This window comes from Bos javanicus, chromosome 7 (assembly GCF_032452875.1).
Source record: "Bos javanicus breed banteng chromosome 7, ARS-OSU_banteng_1.0, whole genome shotgun sequence".
NCBI lineage: Eukaryota > Metazoa > Chordata > Mammalia > Artiodactyla > Bovidae > Bos > Bos javanicus.
The window spans coordinates 82996098-83018966 of NC_083874.1; the positions used below are offsets into that span (position 1 = coordinate 82996098).

General features: G+C 37.7%; 1 protein-coding gene across 4 annotated transcripts in view; it reads left to right on the top strand.

Moving 5' to 3' along the window:
* The window catches only part of VCAN (versican), a 120488-nt gene that overhangs the window by 45794 nt on the left and 51825 nt on the right, over positions 1 to 22869 (top strand). For 2 of the 4 annotated variants that reach the window (XM_061424332.1, XM_061424335.1), the window contains exon 7: positions 1871 to 4831. The exons of the other annotated variants lie outside the window; for them this stretch is intronic. In XM_061424332.1, the coding sequence (XP_061280316.1) occupies positions 1871 to 4831 (2961 nt within the window). The remainder of the gene's footprint in view (positions 1 to 1870; positions 4832 to 22869) is intronic. 4 annotated transcript variants of the gene reach the window in all.

Genomic DNA, 22869 nt, shown 5'->3' on the forward strand with positions numbered 1-22869 from the left:
CTTTGGTTCCTTAAGTTGTCCATGTCAATCAAAATAGACCAAAGCTTCCTCCAGGAAATGACTGCAGAAAAAGCTTTCTTTAAAAAAGGGGGGAAGAAACGTTATTGAACATGTTTTTGAAGAGTCTAATTCTTTTTTTTTTTATTGTTTAGTTTTAAGATAAAGGGACAAATAGTGACAGACTAAAGAATTTTAAAATACAGCATAATGAAATGGTCACCAAGTTTTTGTATAATATTAATGAATCTGGGCTTTAAAATGGTCCAGGAAATGAGCACAACTAATAATAGCTCATACCAGACCAAAAAAAATGAGGAGTCTGTTACAGCTCAAGTCTGATTTACAACGAAATCACATCATTTTATCATTAAATTTTTAAAATAGGCTTTATTTAATAGTTTTAAGTTCACAGTAAAATTTAGTGGAACATTCCAAGATTTCCCACATACGCCCTGTCCACACTCATGTACAGCCTCACCCATTGTCAACATCCCCATCAGAATGACACACTTATTAGACCAATGAACCCACATGGATGCAACATAATCACCCAAAGTCTGTAGTTTACATTAGGGCTCACTCTTTGTGTTGTACATTCAACATTTGGGTTGAATTTGGACAAATATATAATGACATGTCTTTGCCATTCTCTTATCACACAGAGCAGTTTCAGTGCCCTAATATCATTACGTTTTGACAGAGTAGATGGCGCTCAAAAGTAATCAACCAGTTTTGTCTTCCAAGGACTCTGGTTTGGGGATTATTAAGAGTAGGCCACAAGATATTATAGATACTACAGATTTTACAACTTAGCAAAGCAGTGACCACAGATGTCCTCAGATCAGTTCCTTCTGAGGCTAGTGGCAGTTTTTGATTTTTGAAAATCTTGAGTATTTTTTAAAAGACAAAATCTTTATGTGCCTAACTACTGCATTTTCTTTATGGTGAGATGGAATCCTATCTACAACACTGTCATTTTTATACACAACTTATATTTCTTTCAACAGGCCAGGCCATTCTCTGTAAATCTGGAGGCGTTATAATGTAGCATTTTATGATGACATGTTACTTTTTATTGCCTGAGCCCATTCTTTCTGATGCTCAGGGTTGTTTCCAGTGATTTGTAATTACAGAGCTAAAATATATCATGTGGGTACTTTACTTCCTGTTCTCTGTTTGCATTTCCTGCTGAAAGTAAGCCTGGACCCAAGACTCGTAAGAGTTATAAACATATCGTGTTGAACATAGAACAAGATGTAGAACTACAACAAAGGCCAAGCAGCCTCTGCCAGAGGCATTTTAGTATTTATTATAAACAAGGCTACCCTGTAGAGTTGAAAGGAACATGAAGACAAATGTCCAACACCTGGGATCAAGCAACAAGTGGTGTTAAAACGTTTAATATCCTGTTTTTATGAAAGCTTCCACAGTATGGACCATGTAATCGTTGATATGTAACTTGGGTACATTTGATGTGGCTTTTTTGTTATTTTGCAATCTGAGGCACTCCCTCTCCCTGGAGACATTATGTAGCTAGAGACAGAATAGTAGTATTGAGTTCTCCTACTAAACTTCAAGTTGGTGCTGCAGTTTCTGAGAAATAATGTGCCTACTGTTTCCAAGCTCTGCATTTGTTTTTTGAACTTCTTATCTGAAAACTACATAATATTCACGTTCGTTAACTAAGAACAGTCTTTTGTGATGATTAAATGTTTAGTGTCTGTCTTTGGGTTAAGTATAGTTTTTAGACTCCCCTCCATCACAAAACACTTTTGGGTCACTCCAAATTACACACAGCACTTAACAAACACTGGACGTACAACTTTTATCAGTGACTTGTCTAATCAACTCTTTGAAATTATTTTTCTAGCTAAACAGAATATATCAGAGGCTACAACCATCGAACTGAATATGCTTGCAGAAACTGTCTCACCCACTTTATTGGAAGAACTACAAATGGGACTGGACAGAATGACACCAATCGTCCCTTTAATCACTGAATTACCTGTCATTACAACAAAGGTCCCTCCTATAGGAAATATTGTCAATTTTGAACAGAAATCCACAGTTCAGCCTCTAACTAGTACCCACAGATCAGCCACAGAATCACTGCCACCTGATGGAAGTACGAAGAAGCCTTGGGATATGGACTATTACTCACCTTCCGCTTCAGGACCTCTTGGAGAGCCAGACGTATCTGAAATTAAGGAAGAAGTGCCCCAAAGTACAACTGTCGTTTCCCATCATGCTCCTGATTCATGGGCTGGTGTGAAGGAAGATCTGCAAATAAAAGATTCAGTTACACAAATTGAACAAATAGAAGTGGGTCCCTTGGTAACATCTATGGAAATCTCAAAGCACATTCCTTCTAAGGAATTCACTGTAACTGTGACACCATTTGTATCTACAACGATGACCCTGGAATCAAAAACTGAAAAGAAAGCAATAAGCACAGTCTCTGAATCAGTGACCACAAGCCACTATGGATTCACCTTGAGAGAAGGTGATGGTGAAGATAGAACATCTACAGTTAGATCGGGTCAGAGTACCTCGATCTTTAGCCAAATACCTGAGGTCATTACAGTGTCAAAGACTTCAGAAGACACCACCCGCGGTCAACTAGAGGATGTGGAGTCAGTCTCCGCATCAACGATTGTCTCACCTGACAGTGATGGGTCGCCCATGGACCACAGGCAAGAGAAACAGACTCATGGCAGGATAACTGAAGGTTTTCTTGGCCAGTATGTGTCCACCACACCTTTCCCATCACAGCATCATACAGAAGTAGAATTGTTTCCTTATTCTGGTGATAAAAGATTAGTCGAGGGGACATCCACAGTTATTTCTCCCACTCCACGAACAGGAAGAGAAAGAACAGAAACTCTAAGACCAGCGATGAGAACAGTTACTTACACCAATGATGAAATACAGGAAAAGATCACCAAAGATTCATCTATAGAAAAAATCGAGGAAGAAGGCTTCTCTGGAATGAAGTTCCCTACAGCTTCCCCAGAGCAAATTCATCATACCGAGTATTCAGTGGGAATGACCAAATCTTTTGAATCCCCAGCACTGATGACAACGACAAAGCCAGGCGTGACACCAACAGAGGCAACAGATGTGGAGGAAGACTTTACAACTCCAAGTGGATTAGAAACAGATGGCTATCAAGATACCACAGAGTATGAGGAGGGTATTACAACCGTGCATTTGATCCAGAGCACTTTAAATGTGGAGGTGGTTACTGTATCAAAATGGTCATTGGATGAAGATAATACAACATCAAAACCTTTAGGGTCCACAGAACATGTAGGCTCTCCAAAATTGCCCCCTGCCTTAATCACCACCACGGGAGTGAGTGGTAAGGATAAAGAAATGCCAAGTCTTACTGAAGATGGAAGAGATGAATTCACTCGTATCCCAGGTAGTACTCAAAGGCCACTAGAGGAGTTTACTGAGGAAGACACAACAGACCATGAAAAATTCACAGTTAGATTTCAGCCAACTACATCAATTGCTACCACAGAAAAGTCTACTTTGAGAGATTCTATAACTGAAGAAAGAGTTCCACCTTTTACAAGCGCAGAAGTCCGAGTTACTCATGCAACCATAGAGGGAAGTGCTTTGGATGAAGGAGAAGATGTGGATGTCTCTAAGCCTTTGTCTACTGTCCCTCAATTTGCACACCCTTCAGATGTGGAAGGGTCAACCTTTGTTAATTATAGTAGCACCCAGGAGCCTACTACTTATGTAGACACTTCCCATACCATTCCTCTTCCTGTAATCCCCAAGACAGAATGGGGAGTGTTGGTACCTTCCATTCCATCAGAAGGTGAAGTTCTAGGCGAACCTTCTCAAGACATACGTGTCATTAATCAGACTCACTTTGAAGCTTCTATGTATCCTGAGACTGTAAGAACAACAACAGAAATTACACAAGAAGCAACGCGAGAAGATTTTCTTTGGAAAGAACAGACTCCAGAGAAACCAGTTTCTCCTCCCAGTTCTACAACTGACACAGCCAAGGAGACAACACCACCTTTGGATGAACAAGAGAGTGATGGGTCAGCATATACTGTCTTTGAAGACAGATCAGTGATGGGTTCTGACAGAGTCTCAGTTTTAGTAACAACTCCAATTGGAAAATTTGAGCAGCATACATCTTTTCCACCTGGTGCTGTCACCAAAGCAAAAACAGATGAAGTGGTAACGCTAACACCAACCACAGGGTCAAAGGTAACTTTCAGTCCATGGCCTAAACAAAAATATGAAACAGAAGGTACCAGTCCAAGGGGATTTGTATCTCCTTTTAGCATTGGTGTTACCCAGCTTATAGAAGAGACCACGACTGAGAAAAGAGAGAAAACATCCCTGGATTATATTGATTTAGGCTCAGGATTATTCGAAAAGCCCAAGGCCACAGAACTCCCAGAATTTTCAACAGTTAAAGCCACAGTTCCAAGTGACACTGCTGCCTTCAGTTCAGCAGATAGACTTCACACACCTTCAGCCTCCACTGAGAAGCCACCTCTCATTGACAGAGAACCTGATGAAGAAACAACCAGTGACATGGTAATCATTGGAGAATCAACATCTCGTGTTCCTCCCACTACCCTTGAGGATATTGTAGCCAAGGAAACAGAAACAGATATTGATAGAGAATATTTCACAACTTCAAGTACTTCTACTACACAGCCAACGAGACCTCCCACTGTGGAAGGCAAAGAAGCCTTCGGACCACAGGCATTTTCTACTCCAGAACCCCCAGCAGGGACAAAATTCCACCCTGACATAAATGTTTATATTATTGAGGTCAGAGAAAACAAGACAGGTAAGTCTTTGCTTTCTAGACATACCAATCAAGGCAATCAGCATTTTATCTTGAAAATTACTTTTGGGAAAAAAAAGTATCAACATGCCAAATGCTGCCATTAGAAGATAACTGGAGTGTGAAAAAATTCTGTTTTAGCTTCATATATTGTGTATTTGTACATGAATTGGAAGAATATGTTAAACAGTTTGGAAGAATGTTAGATATGGTTTTATTTTAAAAGTCATAAGAAGCCCTGCTTTGTCATCTAATATAACCAAATCATCACTGTTACATCACTTCAGAACATGCAGAACAAGATGTTTTAATTTCAGTGTCTTTCCATGTGTTACTACTCAAGTGTAGTACTAGACTGTGTTAACATTTCATTGGTCTTTAACTATTAACCTTCAGTACTTACACCGTGGACAGCTAAAACCGTATTGCATATCCCTCGGGCTGATAGAAAGACATCTAGAGGTTTGTTTTGGTTTTTCTCGTCCATGATTTGCAGGTTTATTATGCAACTTTGTGGGGTGGGTAATAGGTATGCAGTTTAAATTTATTTTAAAGAAAGTTCAACATATTTTCAAGCTGTTGTCCTTGGATATTTTCATTAAGCTGTAAATATTTAGAACAAATAAGGTCTAGCTCAATTCTAGGAAATGCTGTAATATATTTTATCAAATACAGTTTCAAAAAGTGGATTACCTCTGTTCCCTAAAAACCCAGGCTGTAATGTTATTTATTTTGTGATTTAGTTATAAGAATATTCATGGTGCTTTTTATTCTGCTCAAGTATTTTATATATCTCTCTGGCAAAAATCTTAAAAGCTGTTTCTTTACATTGACTAATACTTGCAATTTTTATCATTAAACTTAACTTATTCCTTCTTAAAGGTCAGTACACTCTATCTTCCAAATTCGGTAAGCTGAATCGCGAATACGTGTTATATGGAGTTCAATAGATCTATTCAGGTTTGTCTTTTTTTAATTTAGAAGTTAAGATCATCGATTTTAGTTAAGTTGCTGTATTTTAGTTTTAGTGTGTGGATTAGAGGAATAAATGCTCGTTTTTCCTTAACCTAGCTATGAGAAGTCAAGCTAGAAGAATGTTTTTTGAGAGGTTTTTTTCTCTTACTGTTGGGCTATTCCCCTAGAGGTGTCATTTTTTGTAAGAGGTGTCATTTTTTGTAATTTATGCGATACTCATGAGCCTGCTTGGGGATGCACTTGTTGGGAACACAGGTGGCTCTAATGTCTAGTCAGCTGGCTTTCAGTTAGATGGTAATTTGGCCTCTACCACCCAGAACTTTCTCCATGTAAAAGCTCCTGCGGGACAGTGAATAGCAGAGAAGAGAATACACTCTCAGAGTATTGATATTAATCTCCACTTTCCAATACAGTTGAATGAGGTCAGGATTGGAGCATTATTTGCCTGTTAATGATGCTGTTTCTTGGAAACCATATTTCTTCTCTCCTACATTGCTCTTCTGCCTCTTGGAACTGGAGATGGAGAGAGAAGACAGGCTGCCAAATAGTGGTAATGAGGATTGCTGTTAGTGGGGCTGGAAAGTGACAAGAAGATATTACTATGAAAAAGAAAGAAATGAAGAGAAGCTTAGGGATTCCTACGAATGCTTAATTTGAGAATTAAAAAAAAAATTCTTGAATGACTAACTACACAAAAGTTTTTTCCCAACTTAGATTACTCTCTTGTTAGTGTAGATACTATGTTGAATCAAATGATAGATAAAGCAGTAAAACATGTTCTGCATTTAAAAACTCTTCTAAATGGGAAACTGTACATTGAGGTGAGGGTAATCAAATTACCAAACGGGATAAGTGAAACTCAATCTCCCTGGAAGAATTGGCAGCCATCAGAAAAAAAAAAAATCTAAGTTTATAAATGGCTACTTGAAATGGAGAGTCTGAGTAACTTTAACTCATAAACCATTTATACAAAGTGTGTATTTTTATCTGAATTGTAAACTTAAGTCAGCTGGGTCTGGGAAACACAACTAGGTATTTCCTCCTCTTTTTTCTACCTTTATTTTACTTTTCTTTTCTTTTTTTGGAGTTTAGTTGCTTTACAATGCTATGTTAGTTTCTGCTGTAGAGCAAAGTAAATCAGCTATACATATTCATATATCCCCTCTTTGTCACCACAGAGAGTTGAGTGGAGTTCCCTTTGCTATACAGTAGGTTCTCATTAGTTATCTATTTTATATATAGTAGTGTATATGTGTCAATCTCACTTTTCAAACATGTGGCCTTGACTTGCCTTCAAACTAATTTCCATTCAGCATTGATAACAATGGGTCAGAAAGGAAAGGGAATAATTGTTTATCTTCTTTGGCAGAGGGTTCCAGTGAGTGCAGTGGGGTGCAGGGGGCTAGGGATGAGAATAGAACATGTATCTATCTATTAACTCCCTCGCTCCATCTCTCTCTTTTTCTCCCCTGTCCCTGCATCTATCTGTCTTTTCTGTATGCTTTATATATGCCCTTCTTAAGACTAAAAACACCGTTTATTGTCTTGATAAGACAATGAGGGTGGTGACTCAGGTCCAACTGCTTTATATTCATTTTATTTGTTTTCTATGAGAAATTTAATTTTTCAAGCATTTTTCACTCTGAAAAGGGAAAACCTGAGAGCAGATGTTAAATTAATGAGTTTTAAGGCAGGTGTTCATTAATAAGGAAAAATACATATGTGCCTGGAAAACCAACCTTTTTATGTATCAAGGCACATTTTTCCAAACGAAAATCCTTGGTACATGTACAAATTTGTATAAATCTATTCAAAAACGTAAAATTGACCTGTACATATACTGTATATTCAAGTAGGCAAAAATACCACCCATGTTACTCTAAACCAAGGCATTCATAATTTTTTTGCTGCTCTCAGCAAGTCACATAAATCTTGATTTTTAAAAAATTTTTACTACTATTAAACAAAACACACTATGCAGGACATGTTTATGTTCTATTTGCTCAAATGGATCTTAATAGCAACTCAGGGTGCTGTTGCCGGAGGGCAACTGTAGTTAGCAGTTAAAAAAAATCTGAAGGAACTTTTCAGCTCATAAAATTTTTATGAGCTGAAAAATGCTATAGGGTGTGTTTAACAGTGGTTCAGGGGATACTGAAAACATGGCTCCTGTCTATTTCAGGAGTAATTTGCACACCTGCACTTTGAAAAGTTATTGAAAGGTTTTCTTTGTGAACATGTGATGGCTCAGACGATAACGAATTTGCCTGCAATGAAGGAGACCCAGGTTCAATTCTTGAGACAGGAAGATCCCCTGAAGAAGGGAATGACTACCCACTCCACTATTCTTGCCTGGAGAATTCCATTCCTCCTCCAGAGGAGGCTGGTGGGCTATACAGTCCATGGGGTTGCAAAGAGTTAGACATGACTGAGTGACTAATACACACACACACACACACACACATGAAATCTATAGAGTTTAAAGGCATAGGAAGAGTTAGCTCAATTCTGGACTCTTTCCCTTTTTTAAAAGAATGCTCCTCCTTGAAATCATCTGAAATGTCATAAATTAGTGTAACAGGATTATGAATGATTTTAAAAACTAATACACTGTAATTTTAACTCAAAGAATAATTTAGAAGTCTACAGATATTGAATGTACAAATTATTATGCAAATGCTTATGGTTATAACATTAAAATAAGTGACTTATTTGTTTTTATTTTAAACAAATTCATGTATACTGCCTATTACTTGTCAGACTCACTTGGTATTATTTGCTGGTCAGGTGTTCTTTTTTGCTAGTTTTATCATTTCTAGCTACCCAGTCTAAGTGTAAGACAGGTATTAAGCCACTATGAAACTAAAATGATAACAAATATAAAATATTGATGAAATTATTAATGAAATGGCATTAATGATTAATGAAGTTTTGAGAAAAATAATTTTGGTCTCTAAATTAGAGTTTCTTTTGCTCTGTTTCCTTGTTGAGAATTATGGTACTTTATTGCTTACAAAGAGTCGGACACAACTGAGCGACTGAACTGAACTGAACTGATTGCTTACATCATTCAGAAATAATTCCCATATGATTAATCCCATCTGCATTTTTGTTTGTATATTTGAGAAATGTACATAGAGCTAAATATTTATTTCCTGAATATGATGCTGTTGAGGAGAGGGTAAGGAATAAGGGTCATTAGCTCTAAGTATAGGAGATATCTGGGTAAATGCCAATATTCATACCATTGAAAGCACAGTCATCAGGTTTTAAAAAGTAATGTTACTTATATAATTCTTTTTAAATCACATTTTTATAGAATTTATTATGTAGAACTGCTTTCAGATTTTTAATTAGAGGATCAGATTCCTTTCTTGGGCCTCCATATTTTGAGCGCATAAAAGAGTGGCTGTTCTGGTTAGTGTTTGACGGGGGGGATATTAGGAGCCCTACTTTCTTGGGACCCCTCTCTCATCCCCAGTGGTAGTTTCTAAAGTAACATGTACCTTAGAACACAGCTAGAAAGAGAATGAGATCATTTGGGTAATTCAGAATAAAGCAGCAAAAATTTACTCATTTCTGAATGAATTTCTTTATTTTTTCTTAAGTAAAAACATTTTTTAAATTGGTCTCTCACTATATGGGCTTTCCTTGTGGCTCAGATGGTGAAGAATCAGCCTGCGATGCAGGAGACATGGGTTCGATTCTTGGGTAGGGATGATCCCCTGGAGAAGGGAATGGCTACCCACTCTAGTATTCTTGCCTGGAGAATTCCATGGACGGAGGAGCCTGGTGGGCTACAGTCCATGGGGTGGCAAAGAGTTGGACACGACTGAGTGACTAAGCACACAGTTTTCACTACGTGTATGTATATGTCTCCCTATAATGATACACATTTATTAACATTTACCTTTGAACATTTACCTACATGATTCTGAATAAAACAAATTAAGCAAATCTAACTTTAATCTTATTGATAGCTGTATGTAGTCAAAATTATATATAATTATATTTCAGAGTATGTGCAGGGCAAAATCATCAAGTGTGCACTTAGAGCTTGATATTTTCAGACCACTCTTGATATATTTTATCATGTTTAAACTTCAGAGGTAATTTGTGAGGTGTCCAGGGGAAATGCAGCAGATGGCAGACAGAGGCACACTGGGTCTGGCACTTTGGTACTAGTCTGAGTCTTGGCACTCCTTGGAGCATTTTTGCAGTGAGGCAATTCTCTCCCCTGATGAACTCACAGGAATAATGACTCGCTGTTGGCTCAGGTGCTGCTCTGTCTGTCAGTTTCTGAAAGAACATAGACTCTGGAAAGACTGGCTTCTCATTGGCATTCTATTGGTTTAAGAGGAGATGGCTTAGATTTCGTTTGCTGCTAATAAGGGGCTCTGTGTATGCTATTCAGATACCTGCGATGGCAGGAGAACAGCATGCTGAAACCAGCAGCTCTGGTTCTGGGCTGTTTCTCTCCTGCAGAATTTTGGAGCACATCCCTGAACGTGGATGGGGCGGGTGCCTACACACTTGAGTGGTTCTCTTTGCTGGGCTCCAGCTGTGGCTCCCTGCCAGAGAAGCACATGTTTTTTTTCCCCTGCAGGGAATTAGGATGGCTTCCCTCATTCCTCCTTGGCTGTCTAGAAAAGGACTGAATTCTTCTATTGGCAAAATAATGAAAAAAAGAAGAGACTGTCTCCTTTCCCTTCATTTCTATAGTAGGAAAAAAAGAATTGGCCTTAATATTTTTAAATTATTAATGAGCTTAACACTACAGTACAGATCAAAGCTTACCTTTTTTACCAAGTCCTTCTAAGTGAAATGTTTTGTATGTATAACACATACACTCACATAAGACACACATACAAAACACATAGAATCTCAAACTTTTAAATGCTGTATAAATATTTATTAACCCACTAATCTCAAGAAAATCTTGAAGACATTAAAATCATGCTTCTCACAGGTTGAGGCTTACTAATAAAAGAGATGTCCTGTAGTTGGGTAAAAGGAACTTTGCTGTCTTCTTCTTAACATAAAGAAGCTTATTCTTTCTGAAAATGGCACTTGCAACTACAAGTTGCCAGTGTCGAAGCTGCTATTGAGGTGGGGCGTCAGCCAAAGACAAATGCCACTTGTCATTAGCAGTGACCTTGAGAGAAAGGCTCACACTGTCTTCTAGCAGAGTAGTCAGTCAAGGGTTATCCTCAGGTAAAGCTACAACATGCTTTGTTCTTTAACAGAATCAAAAGGGACACAAAATAACTGTAAACCATAGGCCCTGCTCCCAAAGCCTTTAAATGCTTTTGAGGAGCCTATATTAACATAGTCAAATGTAATTAACAGTACAGAAATGCATAATTACACACTAGGTGTGAAATACTGACTAACTGGCAGATTATATCAACAAAGAATAAATCAATGAAGGCAGGGGATTCAGAAAATATTTCAAGAGAAGGATGAAATATAAGCTGGTTCTTGTTGGAAGGGTACGATCAAAGACAAATGGCTGAAAACTCATTATTAACCTATTGCTTCACAACAGAGACTCACCAGTGGGCCAAGGAGCCCCAAGTACTGTCAGGCATTTTCCTAGACAGGGCTTGAATGGCAGAGTGGCTCCCCTGATTCAGAAGATGAATGCCTTCTTAAGATTCACCTAGAAGCCTATACAAATCATGGAAACTTCAGGCAACTTCCTCAGGAAGGAGTGTTCTCTCACATTTTCCTATTTTTCAGTGATTGATATATTTTGATAAAGATAGCATCATCTGTAAGTTAAGTACATTTAGCTTTTCAAAACACGTCCCATGATGTATCACGGTTCAGAATTACACATTTGTAAAATTAAATGACATAAAACTACTTTTTAGAGTGGGCTGCATACCCTAAAAGATGATCTAAACTTTTATAATATCTTAATTCAAATGCAGTTTGAACTAGCAATATTACAGAAGCAGGTGATATAAGTTAGGGAAACTACAATCAGTCTTTCCTTTGATTCTTGGCCATGTGGACCAGGAATTTCTTAAATTTTCTGTCAGAATTTTTTGCCAGTAAAATGGATGTAGTAGTGATTATTGTATAGAAAGAATAGTTCCTAAATTCTGATACATACTCTCTTTTTTTTCCAAATCACAGGGATTATATAACAAAAGATCACTGTGTGTGTGTATATATATATACACACACGTATATACACACACACATTTAGGGATCTTCCCAACCCAGGGATCCAACCCAGATCTCACCACATTGCAGGCAGATTCTTTACCAGCTGAGCCACAAGGGAATCCCAAGAATACTGGAGTGGGTAGTCTATCCCTTCTCCAGCAGATCTTCCCGACCTAAGAATCAAATCGGGAGCTCCTTCATTGCAGGTGGATTCTTTACCAACTTAGCCATACATATATGTATGTATCCAAATATATTAATATACATGTATCCAACAAATAGTCAAATAATTGCCATTCACTACATACTATACTAGAACTGGATTTCTGAAGCATACTCTGTGATATTCTGAAAGTCCATGGATAGGTAGTTGATTTGATCCATGGGATACAGTTCGATGGAGTGGAAAGAGCCTTTGGAAACAGACTTGGGTTCATGGTCAACATTGTTATCTGCCACCTATTTGATCTTGGGTAAATTGCTTGATCGCCACAGGCCTCAGTTGTTATAATAGTAAACATATGTGCTAATGCTGCTGCTGCTGCTGCTAAGTCATGTCCGACTCTGTGCGATCCCATAGACGGCAGCCCACCAGGCTCCCCCATCCATGGGATTTTCCAGGCAAGAGTACTGGAGTAGGGTGCCATTGTCTTCTCTGATGTGCTAATACTACAAACTCACGAGATTACTTAAAGGAGAAGGGGATCTCTTCCTGGGCTTGCACGACACGGTGGCAGGCACATCGCACGTTTAATACCTCCTAAGTGACTAGAAAGCACCCAGCATAGTGCTTTGCACATGGCAATGACGTAGTAGAAATGAATCCCCTCTCAGCTACGGCAGTTGTTTCATTGTGAACGTCTAAATGTCAGAAAATGTAGATTGTTTTGTATTAAGTATGTTAAAAATGCAATTTCCTTAAAATTTGAGATGATTTATACTACAGTGAGACAAATATAATTATACTCTAGTATCTGTCTGACTGCAAGAGCTTGTTAAAATTTTAATCATCTATGGATTGTGTTTGTCTAGGGTGATGCCATTTTGGGTGCAAATCAGAAGCAGCTGCAGCCCTTATTTAAATTTTAAATATAGTTATAGTATTGATTCTATACTATCAACATGTAGAACTCATTAGCTTTCTGCTCTTTTTCATGTGTGAAAATTGGACTTGTGATTTTTGATGATTGCAAATTTAATTTTTTTCAAAGAAAAGATCTTTTCACAAATTCTTTATAAATTTTTCCAGGTGCTGGGCCAGGCCTCTTCTTGCATATTCATAGAAAACATGGGCATTCCCTGCTGTCTTTTTGTTGTTGTCAAGGAAACCCCCTAGTTCTCTACACAGGGATTACATTCTTCTTTCTTAATAGCTCTTAGATCATTCATTTGTGCAGTGAATAAAAAATGTATTCACGGGCCCAGACAGTGTTCAGAACTTTTGGAGGGGAGGGGCGTAGCTAAGGGGAGAGACGTGTGGTGAGAGGAGCAAAGGGATAAAAGAAACAGAAAAAGAAATGCTTTATAAAGGTTTCATTTTAATGAGGTAAAATGAAAAAATAATTTAAATGCATTATCTGTTTTTGTCAGTTTTAAAATTTATTTGCAAAATTTATTACATTGAATCTCACTGAGGCCAGTTTGTCACATATATATTTAAAAAAAAAAGCTGGTTAATAAGTGACTTTATTAATAGGAAGATTCCAAGAATGGGGCTCTGGTTGAGGGGACAGGGGAACAATTTTTAGTGAAAACTGTTGTATATATTTTTTTCATTTGCATGGAAGTACTCTGATTTTTTACAACACAATTGAGGCAATGGAAATTGTAAAATATTGTTTCAACCTAGGGTATTGTGTGGACAATTCAGCACCTATTGCATGAGAAACTGTGTTCCTTAGAGGGATATGCCAATATTCAGACCTTTTGAGTGTAAATCAAGAAGGAAACCCTGATCCAATGGCATGAAAGCTATAATTATTCTCAAAAGGAGTGGTTTGATTTGGAGGAGGAGACTAAATTATGGCAAACCTTCTAAATACTTGCTAGAATTATTGTGATAATGTATAAAAATTTTATTTCCATAGATAAGTTAAAGTAGGAGATTTGAAACTGGAAAGAAAGAATCCCTTGAGTGAGAGGGAAAGTTTAGTTGTACTTCAACATCTGTGTCTATGAAAGCTTGACATATTATGTCTCAGTATGGTACTTAGACCTGCTTGCCCCTAGTATGTAATCGGCATACACTACCTTGTCTGGCTTCCAATGACTTCATCTTTTCATCTTACACCACAGTATTCCTGGCATCTCACAGGGTGAGTTAGTTTCTTTGGCCATGTGCTGTTCGGAGTAGGTTTGGGTTTCTCTAAGTTGAGAAAGGGAGAAGAAAACACACCAACGTATGCTTCTGTAGAGTACAACGGAATATACTATAGTTACCATCTTTTATTACGTTGTGATCTTACCTTGCTCTGCTTTCTAAGGGAGCCATTTCACTCTCTGAAGATAAAACATTCTCTGCCCATCTCTTCACATTCACTCCCAGGAAGTATTTTAAAGGCTTGTTGAAATAAAGGCATTCAGTCAAGCTACTCTGTGGCGGAAGTGAATTGAAGTCACTCAGTCATGTCCGACTCTTTGCGACCCCATGGACTGTAGCCCACCAGGCTCCTCCGTCCATGGAATTTTCCAGGCAAGAGTCCTGGAGTGGGTTGCCATTTCCTTCTCCAGGGGATCTTCCTGAGCCAGGTATCAAACCCGGGTCTCCTGCACTGCAGGCAGACACTTTACCGTCTGAGCCACCAGGGCTAGCGAAAGGAAAATAATGTCATCCATAGCTTAGTTGGGAAGGCAACTTGAAATAATCAATAAGCAAGAAAAGTATACAATAAAAGCCAGTTGCTTGCTTTAATAAAAAAGAAAAATTTTTAATAAAAAAAAAATAAATAAAAAAAAATAAAAAAGCTGGTGCGCTGGGATGGCCCAGGGGGATGGTATGGGGAGGGGGAGGGAGGAGGGTTCAGGATGGGGAGCACGTGTATACCTGAAATTTTTTTTAATTTTAAAAATAAAAAAAAAATAAATATTAAAAAAATTAAAAAAAAAAAAAAAGAAAAATAGAGGTAATATGGGCGTGAGTTTGAGCAAACTCCAAAAGATAGTGAAAGACAAGGAAGCCTGGCTTGCTACAGTCCTTGGGGTCGCAGAGTTGGACACAACTGAGAGACTGAACAACAGCAGCAACAATGAAGTAAGTTACTATTTCAGACAAAGTCTCAGAATCAGCCTCACAGGAAACTCTGGGCATTCATCCTCTTGCTGAGCAACCATCCATGTTGCCCAGAAGGCCACAGAACAGTACCAACCAGGTATCAGCAGCTGACCGACAGTGATGCCATTCTGTGCAGGGGTTTGAAGGAGCCCCAGGAAATCCCCCAGTGCACAAATTCTGCTCATGTTGCTTCTCAACCTTGGCTTTATATCAGAATCACCAGGGAGCCTCCATATAAAAATATCCACTCTCCCAACCCCCACTAGACAACTTGAATCTGAATTTCTAGTGGTGGGACCCAGGCCTTCATATTTTTTGTTTCTTTTCTTAAATTTGCCTTCTTTTTTTAGTATTAGACGTCTGTATTTTTTTAATGCATGCAGTCTTTATTCCTGGAGAATGTTGAACCCTACAGTAAAGTAAAGGCTTTCTGACCTTGAAATATAGACATATTGGGGAAGGGGTTGCTTTAAACCTCTGCAAGTTTAAGTTGTATTTTTACCAGTTTTAAGGGGGAAAAATGTTTAATTCAGTCTCCCCTAAATGAAATGCTGGCCTTTATCACATTTTGGGAAGTGTAGCTTTTCTCACACATGTTAAATGAACCTTGACATCTGTAAGGAAGGAAGAAAATAGAATTAACTATAATGGAAACATATGTTTTTTTAACATTTCAGAGTAATTGTAATTGGATCAAAAGTGATCGTGAGGGGTGGAGAATGTATCTTGAATTATACAGACCTGCATACCTCACACTGCCATACCCGTATTACTTTCTCTCTATCAGCATGGGAATTAAAAGGAAATACATATGCTCATGGCTTAAGGATTCTTTTGACTATACTGACAAAGTAAATATGTTCATTATATATTTCCACTTGAGAAAAATAGTGAGTATTGCCCTGAGATAAACCTATATGGATTCTATATTTGGAAAGGAAAAGAATGATAAAAAATAATATTGAGACTATGCCTGCCCACTTAGATTATCTGATTTTCATAGCCATAGAAGTCTTTAATATTTGCATTATCTGTGTTTCTTTTAGTTGTGTCTCAGAATTTGAGCTATTATTGCAGCCAAAAAACAGTTTCTTCAGGACCAGAAAAAATGCAGATATTTAAAAGAAAGTGTCAAAGTAGTAAATGTAAATGTTTCCATTCTTGATGATAAATAACTATGTAGACATTCTTTCAACTAAATTCCCAAAGAGAAGCTAAGTGGCTAGAATAAGGAAAGCTTTACATGTTTAAAAGATCCTTTCACTTTACGGAACATAGAAGTTAGTAAGGAAGGTGAGACAAGTATATAATACCCACTAGGGAATTTATAAATAAGAAACAATATGACATAAGTCCTATGGCATACAAATGAAAGACACAACCAGTTCGGGCTGAGGAGTTTTAGTGAAGACAGACTGGAGGAATGGAGACTTCAGCTGGATCATTCATAAATACAGGAGTGAAGCTCCAAGGAGGGTTTATGAAGCATTCCAAGTTTGGGGCAGGAGGATTCTTGTTGAATAGAAGTGTGAGTTGGGAATGAGGAGGATATTGAGATGGGGGCATAGATTTCTCTGCATCCAACTCAGAGATGCAGAGAATGAGAGGATGAGGATAAATGTGAGGACAGCCATGGAGCTGTTTGAACATGCTATTGAAGAGGTCAGTTGGAAGAGGTAACTTTTGAAGAAGGGAGTGTTGTAATGAAAACAAACTGATGTTTGGTAAAGTTCAGTTTAGTAGCTGTAATTGGAGAGCTTAGAAGGAAGTATTGAGATACACACACACACGCACACACACACATATATGAGGGGCATTCGTTTTACTTATGTCAAAGTGTTTTACCTAAATTTGAATCCTTGATTTTGACCAAAGTATTTTTCTAGTGTTGGGCATCTAGTCATTATCTGTCATCTATTCATCTATGAAAAGTTTTGACAATCATGGGGAACTAACATGAAAAAGATAAGAAAAGTAAGTACTGCCCAATAATTGGTTTTTGTCATTTGCTCTGCTTTCAAGGAAACATTTACAAACTGAAATAACCTGCCTTCTTTTTCATGCAGCTCTTTATCTTACTGTTCAAAAATGCTTGAAGGGCCCAAAATTACTTGATTAAGCTCTCCAGGAAAGCCCTTACCCTTTAAAAATTGGAAGTTAGGGAGTCCCTTGGGCCTCTTCTATAAGCAAGAAAAGCCCACACTCAGTGGTAACTCCTTAAGCTCACTTAGAGCAGATGACTGTATCTAAACACATTCTTTCCACTTGAAAGAACAGCATTATTAGAGGATTATCTGAAGCTGGGAAAAGAGATGATTCCCATTTATCATCCCCATAACATGTCTGCCTCAAAAGTGAGGCCATCAGAAACGCTTATATTGTTTATTACGCTTTCTGGGTGTAAAATTCATGAATTGAGAAATATTGAGCTCCTTTCGCAGCAAGCAGGAGCTGTCAGTGTCCGATAGCATGCATGGGTGGTACACCAAATGAACCTCAGCTAGCAGAGCTAACAGGGAGACACGGGTCACAGAATCCAATCTTGATCTCCTGGCCTCTAGTTTAATCTCTTACCTCTGGAGGGATTGCGCGTTGATCTAAATATCACGTGATTTTCAATTATTAAAGTAATTTAAGCATATGAAAACAAGTGACAAGATTTGGGGAAGATATTTATATCTTGATCACTAATGTCATTTATTTTTTCAACATCCTGAGTTGGCACCATTTTTAGTGTCTCAAATTTTGAAAATGTTGGGAAATTTGGAATGTCTGAGACAACCTAGTGGAAAAGCACATTAGGTAGTCTTCATTGTTTTACAAGGTGGCAGCTAGCATTTTATTTTAGTTAAGAATATTTCAATGGTGAATGAAATTGAAGCATTTGCTTATGTCTGGATATATTAGATTCATAGGTATGTGTCAGAAAACTTAAATATCTTAGACAACTTCAAGTTTTCTCTATTTAAATTCCAAAAGTGTTTCTCAAGTACTTCAGTATGGCTGTCTATTGTATTTTTTAAATAAGGAACCAAAATCTTTTTTTTTCCACACATTGAAATCTATTTTCATAGAGAAATGTGATCCTAGTATCTCTCCACTGAGTGGATTGGTATATACTTATATTTGATTAAAAGCTCTTAAATTGTAGAATTCCCTATAGAAAACATGGACTCTAGCCAGCTGCCTCTGCATCTTAGCAACTATGTTTTGTGTCTGCTAACAGTGTGATTGTAAGACTTGTGCTATGTCTACAAAATTTTGCCATTAAGTACTTAAATATACTTGATGAGTAATTTGAGGTCAGCTAGCAATAAAGCTTTGTGTGAAATGCCATTAAAAAAAATCTATTAGCGTGGTATATTCAAGCTGTTAAAATACATTCATAGAAACAGAGAAAAGATTATACATACGCTGTGTAGAGTTCTGTGGTTTGACTCTTGCAGTCCAAATAAAAGTTATATCACCCTAGAATAAAATTCTAAAATAGTCGTCTTTTGTAAGAATTTGTTCACCTCAGAGCTGGGGTCATTAATTATTCCATGAGGTTGCACTGTTAGTACAAAATAGAGCAGATCACAATTTCATGATGAAATACTTGCTTTCACAGAAACACAGGTGTTCCCTACTCCCCTCCACACCCCCCACCGGTCACACACCCTACAAAGAAACTTTTCTGGTTTGCAATAATAGCTCTTGCAACTCTCTCATAATATGCATGGTGGGTGAGGGTGGTGGCAAGAAAGGGGGATGAAGAAGTAACTTCAGAAACTAAATAAAGAGGAGCAAATTGGAATATGGGTGAGATGGAGGTGGCAGTGGCAGGAGTGAATTCACCTGTCTATCCTAAGTCGATTTTGTGACTTTTTACAAAAATTATTTATTTATTTTTGGCTCTGCTGGGTCTGTTGCTGCTCAGGCTTTTTCTCTAGTTGTGGTGAGCTGGGGACTACTCTCCAGCTGCTGTACGTGGGCATCTCATTGCAGTGGTCCTCTTGAGGCAGAGCATGACTCTAGGGCTCACAGGCTTCAGTACTTGCGGCTCGTGGGCTCCATAGTTGTGGCTCCCAGGCTCTAGAACACAGGCTCAATAATTGTGGTGCGCGGGCTTAGTTGCTCCTCAGCACGTGGCATCTTCCTGGATCAGGGATTGAACCCATGTCTCTGGCTTTGGCAGGTGGAGTCTTTACCACTGAGCCACCAGGGAAGCCCTTCATGACATTTTAAAAGTATGAAAACAAGTTTGCCATGCTAAGAATAAAATGTCGATTCATCTGTAGAGAATCTCTTGGCCAAAAAACTTGTCTTCAAAGCCCTGGGCAATGAATATTTTCCTCACCCTTGAACCAATATTAAGAAATCAGAAGAAACCATTTGGAATACAACTTATTTTAATAATAAATACTGATAAGTTATTAAGACTTCCCTGGTGGCTCAGATGGTAAAGCGTCTGGCTACAATGAGGGAGACCTGGGTTCAATTCCTGGGTCAGGAAGATCCTCTGAAGAATGAAATGGCAACCCACCCAGTATTCTTGCCTGAAAATCCCATGGATGGAGGAGCCTGGTGGGCTATAATCCATGGGGTAGCAAAGAGTCGGACACAACTGAGTGACCTCACTTTCACTTTTCACTGATAAGTTAATTGTGAGAAGATTCCTTTCAGAAAAGAAAACCAAATAATTTATGTCACATTTCATATCTTTGTTTAAGAATTCTTGTTAAGTGGAGCATTTTTACAGTGCTCATATTTAATGAGCACCTTTTGAAATATATCTTCTCAATCACTGTTTATTATGATGCACTGATAGTTATTTGGTCAGTCCAACTTCAAAGAACAATGAGAAGTATAAGATGAAATTGCTTAAGTATTTCTGTATTTTCTGCCATTCTGAGGCAAGGCAGATCAGGTACTTGGAAGGCAGGTAGATAAAAGAATTCTAATTTAAATGTAATGATTGGTACATCTGCATTACGTACAATCACAAAGTGTCCTTTGCAAAAAGAGTTATAGGAAGGTCATTTCTCTAACCTACTGGCATGAGGACTTGTTTCAGAGAGAAAGAGAAAGATTTGGAAGACACCCTTGGAGGCCATAGGTTTCTGTAAAGTTGGTAAATATGAGTCTGCCATATAGTCTCATAGAGAATAAGTATTTAGTAAATTTTGTGCAATCAATTGATCTTGGGGAGATTGCATTTTTGGGTGCCATGCATGGTTGTGGGAGTTAATTTAATTTTGCATGCAAAAACCAGTACGATGCTGAGCTGTGTTGTGAAGTTTATGGCTGTGATTGAAGTATTGTGGTATTTATTTAGGTTAGAAAATGGAATAAATTGCATCTAACAGTTGAGTCTTTTGGTGAAATATTCTAACACGCTGGTCTAAAATGCTAAGGGAGTCCTCAGATTTATGAGCAATAAGAAATGTCAGGGTTCCTTATCCAAGTGGAAAATGGGCTAAAAGAATATTATACTCTGTTCATTGAACTGCAATTAGAGAACATAAAATGAATGTCAGGGAATTTAATTAATTGAATTAAATAGACTTAATGAGTTGATAGTCAATGAAATTATTATAAAAATTGTTGATTTACAATGAGTTCTTTGTTTTCTTTACTAGGAAAACATTTTATTTTAAATTATTCTTTTCCTTTGTAAAACATGTAAGTGAGCGTCAGAGTGTCAGTTCCTTTGACATGTTGACATTTGACACACTGACAGGCCTCTGTGTCTTCTTTCTGCTTTTTTCCATCCCACTTGTTTTTAGAGCTACCAACATCATACCTAATGAACCTCTATCTATAATTATTCACTAAGAAGTTCATGGGGTATGTTTATATCCATTTTGTTTTTCTAAAAAGTAAGGAATTTATTTAGAAATTCATAGAAATCTATAATAACATTGAATATTTTTACCCTATTCCCAGCCTAGGAGTTTATAAATAAAGACTATCAAGCAGTTATTTCCTTATGTATCCTTGTGTTTGGCTGGAGAAGCTTGGCTGAGTAGTTAGTTTAATCTCCACTGCTTATACAGAGGTACAAAATGTGATGGGGATTTTTTTATATATGCTTGACACACACCTATGCTTCTTATTGAAATTCTTTCTGTATTTAAGTGCAAGGTGTTGTGGAAATTTAGACTGTATGTGTGATCATTTTTCATAATGAGTTCTCATGATATTTATACCTAATGAAACCTAATGAAAAGGGTGATATGCTAAATGACACTATGCTGCTGCTGCTAAGTCGCTTCAGTCGTGTCTGACTCTGTGCGACCCCACAGACGGCAGCCCACCAGGCTCCCCTGTCCCTGGGATTCTCCGGGCACTATAAGCAATTTAAAATTGGCATATTTTTGAAGTTCCTGTTAAATTCTACAAAGTTTCACAGAATCGTTTAACTGAGTGTAGCTTCATGGTAGCTCAAATGGTAAAGAATCTGCCTGTAGCACAGGAGATCTGGGTTCAATGCCTGGGTCGGGAAGGTCCCCTGGAGAAGGAAATGGCAACCCACTCCAGTATTCTTACCTTGAGAAGAACTCCATGGACAGAGGAGCCTTGTGGGCTGTAGTTCACGGGGTTGCAGAGTCGGACACGACTGAGCGACTAACACGCTTTCACTCAACTGTATTCAAATAGTATTAACAATGAGGCTGCTTGATTTAGTGATTAGATAAGGTTATATATGTGATATTTCAAAAGATTCATTTGTACAGAAGGCATTTAAAGATGCATTCTCTCATATACCTATATAAGAATATGCATATATATTCTCTCACATTCTTTTTTCCTTAGTGAGAGGTAGCCTTCAACACAAGCTATATTAAAAGGTATTTGTCATCTGAAGATGTTTTCTTTTAAAACATACACCATGAGACAGTATAAGATCAGAGTAATAACTTCTATGATCTAATATTAAATGAACTTACCCTTTTTTGAAAACAAAGGTAAGGCATTTAGTTACTTCTGTGAGTTTGGCAATTAGGAATAGCTGTAACTTCTGTGGCAGAAATCATCTATATTAGTACATATTTTTAATTTTTAAAATTTTTATTTTATATTGGTTTATAGTTAATTTACAATGTTGTGTTAGTTTCAGGTATACAACAAAGTTATGCAGCTCTATATATACATATGTAAATTCTCTTTCAATTCTTTCCCCATTTAGATTATTACAGAATATTGAGCACAGTACCCTGTGCTATACAGTAGGTCCCTGTTGGCCATCTGTTTTATTTATTTTTTAGTTGTTTTTTTTTTAAACTGGAGGATAATTGGTTTACAGTATTGTATTGATTTCTGCCCTACATCAACATGAATCAGCCATAGCTAATACATATGTCCCCTCCCTCTTGAACCTCCCTTCAACCTCCCACCCCATCCCACCCCTCTAGGTGGGGTTTTATATTTTTGTAATATGCCAGAGTTATGTATTGATCACATTTCTGTTTAGGGTAGCAGTATTTTTTGTTCATTTGAATACCTATCCCACTTTGTTTACATGATTGAGGCACCGAATGTATTCAGTGGAGATATAAGGAGTGATTTGTAGTGTGTGAAAGTTAAATAGGATGCACATGTAGTAGGGAAGAGTGACCTACTCTGACACAAATAG